The sequence below is a fragment of the Takifugu rubripes genome, chromosome 4 (assembly GCF_901000725.2).
Source record: "Takifugu rubripes chromosome 4, fTakRub1.2, whole genome shotgun sequence".
Classification (NCBI taxonomy): Eukaryota; Metazoa; Chordata; class Actinopteri; order Tetraodontiformes; family Tetraodontidae; genus Takifugu; species Takifugu rubripes.
Genome location: NC_042288.1, coordinates 9,365,606 through 9,371,515, shown reverse-complemented (window position 1 = coordinate 9,371,515; position 5,910 = coordinate 9,365,606). Strand labels below are relative to the sequence as shown.

Here is a 5,910-nt window from a genome sequence, read left to right as displayed (position 1 = left end):
ATAAAAGATGATTATTAACTGCAAAAAATTAGGTGTGCTTTAAGAATCATGTATAGTATTTGAAAAATGAGAATATTTTCAGGAGTCGCTTGTCAGGGTTATGACAGTTTACTGTTTGTCAGTTATTATTGGGGCATAAAGGTGCTGGCGCTTTGAAATAGTCAGTGGGAACGTCATTAAATGTTAACCTGAGGCGCTGATGGCTAATTGGATCTTGGAGAAAACTGAAGTCATGGACACAGAACATCCATGTATACACACACACACACACACACACACACACACACACAGAACCACGCACACGCACAAACAGATTTGTGAGGCGGTCAGGACAGCAAAGGCAGAGTTCAGTTAATGCTGGCAGCTCGTCTGTGTGTATATGTATTGGGAGGGTGTGTGTGTGTGTGTGTGTGTGTGTGTGTGAGAGTGTGTGTTGTGTGTGTGTGTGAGAGAGAAAGAGCAAAAGATCAGAGACCCTGAGTTTAGGACAGGACTGCTAACTAGGCCAACAGCTGCTCCTCTGGCAATTCATCTTTGAAGCTTTTTTCCTCTATTGTTGAAACAATTGAGCACACTGGTGCAATACAGGCCATCATCATCATCATCATCATCATCATCATCATCATCATCGTCAACATACACCTGGGCTTATTCTTTTCTTCCTCCATCACTTCCTCTGCCCATCAATCTGTGACACAAACTGAGATGCATCAAACCAAAGCAGAGAACACAGCTGTGAACCAGCCCAGAGGCCGGCTGTTCTGTGTGTGTGTGTGTGTGTGTGTGTGTGTGTGTGTGGAGAACATGAGAATGAAACCAGTGAAGTGCAGACTTACATGGAGGTTGATGCAAGGGGACCGTCTGTGTGTATTTTTTAAAATATTCACCCTCTATACACACACGCGCGTGCACGCTCTGGCTGGTTAATCTGCGTTTGAGGGTTGATAAATGACCATGCGATGGTCAGCGTCTTTCCCTCACACCAGCTGCTCGGCCACATGCTCAGGCAGCCGTCCTCGGTGCAGTTCCGGGGCTGCTGCGGCCCTGCAGGCCTCTTGTCTGCTCCGCCACACACTCACACACACTCTGTTCATTTTGAAAAAAGACACCGTGAAACCTCAGTCATCAGAATTAATTTGAGTGTTCGCCTCCGGGGATCATACACGGTAACTTCCTTGTGATTGTGGGACAAAACTTTACAAAATAACACACAAAAGCGCCAGAACACAGCGAAGACTCGAGGTGAGGTTGAAATGCAGGTGAAATTTCCTGTTACAGAAGTAGCGTAATATTTATATTTTTGGCTTCTTTCGGAGTGACGTGTTCCTGTGGATCCTGTGGAAACCTTTGAATCATTTTTAAATCCAGGGACAGCAGTTTGGGTCAGTTTAAATCGGATAATCAGTGCGGAGAGAGAGAGCAGACATCCCTCGCAGAAGGCCCGTGGTTGGTGCAGATGGTTGGATGAACGGAGCTCAGACCAACAACAGTGACAGCAGCAATCAGGCGGGTCGGATCACATCTGTGGATCGATTCTCAATGTTCAATACTGAACATTTTTACTACGTTCAAACAAGTTGCTTTGTCCAAAACAGTTCTCAAAGTTGTCTTGACTAAGATCTGTTGGACAATAACTGGACTGAACTTACCAAGACGATGGTACAGCGTTGACAATCCAAATCCAGGTGTTCCATTGTCCGCATACAGTTGACGGCAACTTCCTTTGATCTGATGAGTAATTACTCTGTTTCCTTTCTTTTACAGCTTTGATCTCAGCTGGTTGCTGCAGCAACACTTGCAGGAGTGTAAACCTTTGGGACAGGTGAGGATTCTGAACCGTCCAGATTAAAAACAAAACGCAAATAGATTAAAGTCTCTTTGACACTATGATGAATTATCTGCAAGAAAAGTTGAAAAGGAAACTATATTAAGATCTAATCATACTCAGGTCATTAAAGTTTCTAGGAAGTAAAAGGTCAGTTCAGTGTGTGTGCGCATGTGTGTGTGTAAAGGTCACCCTGGTGTGATGCTTAAATGCAATGGCTTTGTTAATATTTAATGATGCAACGGTACTTAATAAATCAGTCTCTTTACCTGGAGAGGCAGCGTCCTTACATTCTGCTGACACACACACACACACACACACACACACACACACACACACACACACACACACATGGTAATTGTACTCTTCCCTTCTTGTCTTTCAGCTTTGATTCCTCTTGACCCTGACATGCCTCTCAATCAGATGCTGCTTTGACAAGCCACGCCCCCAGAGAGAAGAAGGGACATTGAGGAAACACCAGAGGACTGATAGAAAATGGTCACACACGGAGCCGTGAAGGGTGAGAGAGCAGATGAATGACAGAGAGGCCAAAACACTGGAAACACTTGAAACGCTCTGTCTGCTGCTGCTATGCATTTCCCATGGATCCCAGGGAAGGACTGGATGAGCAGAGGCTAATTCAAATGTTGCCAAATGGAGAGTGGAAGACAAATGTGATACCTGAAAATTCCTTGTTGCCAATAAAATAGTCCTACCTCTTTGGAAAGCCAGAAACTTTGAGGACCAAGAACGAATATCTTCTCATGCTAACCCTGGACAATCACACCATGGTGGTACCTCCAGCCACGTCCCCCCACAGGATGGGGAGGACAAATACATATTGTTGCTCCAAATGTTGCATTCAAGTAAGAATAGACAAATTCTGATGATTTCCACCACAAACCCACAACTCAAAAGCAACATGACTATAAATGGCTTAGCTCACTCCTAACGTTATGAAGGTATCATGGTTTTGACCTCACATTTAAAGGATTTGTGAGCCCTCATTTAGCTCCTCGTGGTTCCTCGTGCTAGTTGCATTAGGCCATGGTGAGCTCCCAAGCACACTTAACTTATTTTCATGCTAATTCTGCCGGCTATTTCAATACAATAGAAGCTTTGGGCATATCAACAGTGTATTTTAATGTTTTTAAAACGAAATCAGCCGGAGCTCACAAATCGCCCTTCAAGACCTTATTTTGATTAGAAAAGTTGCCATATTCATGACTGCACATAGCTTGTCAGTGTTTGTAGTAATGAGGCTTCTTTCCCAGATTCACATGTATTTTCCCCCCCAGAAACGTCCTAAATGGTGTTTGTGTGGTTTAATGGTGACTTTAACCAGAAAATCTAGTCAATTTATTGTTGGATCGATATTGAATTAATTACCTTTGTGAAGGAGCGCTGCCCTCGCCTGCACATCATCGACTGGCTTTTTAGGGTTTTTATCATCTTCGTGCTGCAGAAACAGGAGTCAGTCCACGTTATTGAAATATTTAAATCATAGAAAAAGTGCACTGTTTAATTTATGCCACAGTGTTTCTTTGCTCTTTAAAACAGCAGAGGAAGAAATGAGCCAAACATGTCCTGAGGAAAGTGGCTGTGGGGCTGCAGAAACCCCAGAATCTGATGGCGTCCCCTCACCGGCGGACAATAAACCACACAAACAAGCATACGCACATGTACCCTGAATCCTGATTATATAACCTCTTTACTCTGTTTCTTTTTGGTGATTAATAAAGCATCACAATAATATTATCAAAGATTACGTAGGTTTTTAAATATATCTGCTTACTTTTATAAATGCATAATATAACTATTATTTTTGACTTCTTGGTATTATGAAACTATTATAACCAGAAATGTATGTATAAGCCAATAAAGATCCTTTAAAATTGCTTGCTTCGCTAAGAATTTGCTCTGTTTCCAAAACTGTTTTCAACGTGTTAAATATAGACTCAGGGATGAATGATGCTGCTTAGTTTAGCTTAGGAAATAATCCATAGATTCTTGTTCCTCCTGGCTGACCTGATGGCTGAGAACTAATCAGATGCAGAGGACACAAGCAGAAGTTGGGCTGTGCGGGGAAGGAGAAATCACATTACAATGACCCCACAAAAAGAAGTTATTTAAAGCCAAGATGATTCTAATCCCCCAGGTAGACGTGATCCACACAATAATTAGATACAACTGTGGCTGAGGGTTCTGTATTTCTCCTGCCCAGTCTCCTGTTACTACTCCTTCACCCAGCCAGCCAGTAAAGCTGAACATTTTAGAGAAAGCTGGAAAACAGAAACAGCTACATATATGTATGTAAATCACAAAAGGTAATAGATGAACAGAAGTACAGTTACACTCTGGCAATATGTCTTCACTTTAACAGCAAAGTAAATCTAAATTTGCATAATGAATGAGAGATTTAAGGAAATGGGGGATGGCCAATGTTATTAGCTGCTATTTACCTCTTTTTATCCACGTCACATTGCTGTGATGCTGCTCCAGACATGGCGTTAATGCAGCTGTCACCTTCGGTTGTTCACACATCCACACTAGAAATGTTCCTGTGGGTTGAAGAGAAGAGGAACGATTACTTAAACTTTATATATCAGTTCTGTTCTGCCTGTGTCTGCTGACTCCTTCAGGAGTCGTTTCCAACTACTGATAGGAGGGTCGTGCATCATCTGACCTTGTTGATGTAACAAATTAGAGCGCTGATCTTTAAGTCATGGCCACCTCGGACCTACAACTCCCAGAGCTCGTTATTTGATTTGGTTCTGCAGGAACAGGCTGTTTAATGTAACCTGAAATGCTGTTTTTGTGCCTATTTGTTCTAAATGGGCAGTCATAAGTGAACAATGAGCGGTGAGGCAGACACTCAAGACGAATGTAGCCATAAACACACACAGGCTTCCTTCTGCCTCATTGACTGAGCTTGTTGTTACATAAATGTTTTTAGAGATATGAACAACTGCACAACTGCTAGCTAACGTGGACCCGTCACCATGGCAACAGGCCGAAACTCTGTCCAGGTCATGCCATGATTATCACTTTCATTTGCTGGGCATCACTAATCCTGGATTTGGAAGAATGGTTTGTTTTTGTTTTTTTACCCAGGAGTCTTTGCAGGCACTCAACAAACAAATATGATTAATTTTTATTATTATTTTTTTAAACCAGGAAACATCACGATGCTGTGAGATCATTCAGAGACAGTGTCCTCCCACACAGGCGTGTGCTAGCTGTGTACCAGTAGCATCAGAACAGACTGTAGTTCTGGGGGCCATTTCTGAGGCTTTTAACTACATTTTTTAATTTGAATACGACAATAGTATAATATTAAATGTGATGATGAAAAATTCACTTGCCATTTCGCTTCTGCCGTGCCTCCTCACCCGGGTATTCGCCACCGTGTTCGGTTCGTGTTGGCTTTGAATATTAAAGAGAAAATTCACACTGCAGGATCCTCGCCTGGGTTTTGTGTATTCATCTGCTCGAGGAGGTTCATGAGCACGGATATATTTGGATACAGAACATTTGGAAATGTTGAAATATTTGATTTTAATGATTCATGGTGGGAGAATGAAGAAGGGCAAGATACTCATTAAAGTTTCAAGAAGAAGGAGGCAGTTCGAGGAAATTTAGGAGCCTTTGTGGTTGTGTTTGTTGTATTTTTTGAATAATGTCTGCAGATTTAATCTGTTGGGAACATTTTTTTATGAAACTTGCTCTAAAAGGTGAAGATGAATTTTTGTTGAGGTCCAGTTCTTGCCTGCAGGCTCATCCTTGCTTTGCCAATCCAATATGACAAATGAATATTTTCAATATTGTTGATCATCTGTAGAGACATATGATCAATGTGTGAGGAAGCTGAGACAAAATAAAACACAATAGATTCTCTCTCTCTTTCTCGCTCGCTCCGTTCTGTTTCATCTTCTGTTTTCTTTAGCAGAGAACAGAGGATGAGAAAGTGGTCCGGTATCTTTATTGCTTTCTCATCCATCAATGTCAGCTGGGCCGTCGCCGTGTGGCAATTTTCTGGTCTACATTCCTCAGCAGCGTGCTTTAACCCCTGAGTGAGGATATGC

The 5,910-nt window shown here is 42.1% G+C and overlaps 1 protein-coding gene and 1 long non-coding RNA gene across 3 annotated transcripts in view; one reads left to right on the top strand and one right to left on the bottom strand.

Annotated features, from left to right (window-relative positions):
- Positions 1-3,715, top strand: part of ccdc85a (coiled-coil domain containing 85A) — a 9,621-nt gene extending 5,906 nt beyond the window's left edge. For both annotated transcript variants that reach the window (XR_003888297.1, XM_011603181.2), the window contains exons 3-4: positions 1,765-1,822; positions 2,211-3,715. Coding sequence is in view for 1 of the 2 variants with exons in the window: in XM_011603181.2 (XP_011601483.2) it covers positions 1,765-1,822; positions 2,211-2,226 (74 nt within the window). In the remaining variant the exon portion in view is untranslated. The remainder of the gene's footprint in view (positions 1-1,764; positions 1,823-2,210) is intronic.
- LOC115249621 (uncharacterized) overlaps positions 1-4,400 on the bottom strand; it is a 6,677-nt gene extending 2,277 nt beyond the window's left edge. Inside the window, exons 1-3 of the long non-coding RNA XR_003888298.1 lie at positions 4,288-4,400; positions 3,215-3,284; positions 1-1,831 (exon numbers count right to left, since the gene is read on the bottom strand). The exon at positions 1-1,831 is cut by the window's left edge and continues 2,277 nt beyond it. This is a non-coding gene — a long non-coding RNA (uncharacterized lncRNA). The remainder of the gene's footprint in view (positions 1,832-3,214; positions 3,285-4,287) is intronic.
- Positions 4,401-5,910: the final 1,510 nt, after the last annotated feature.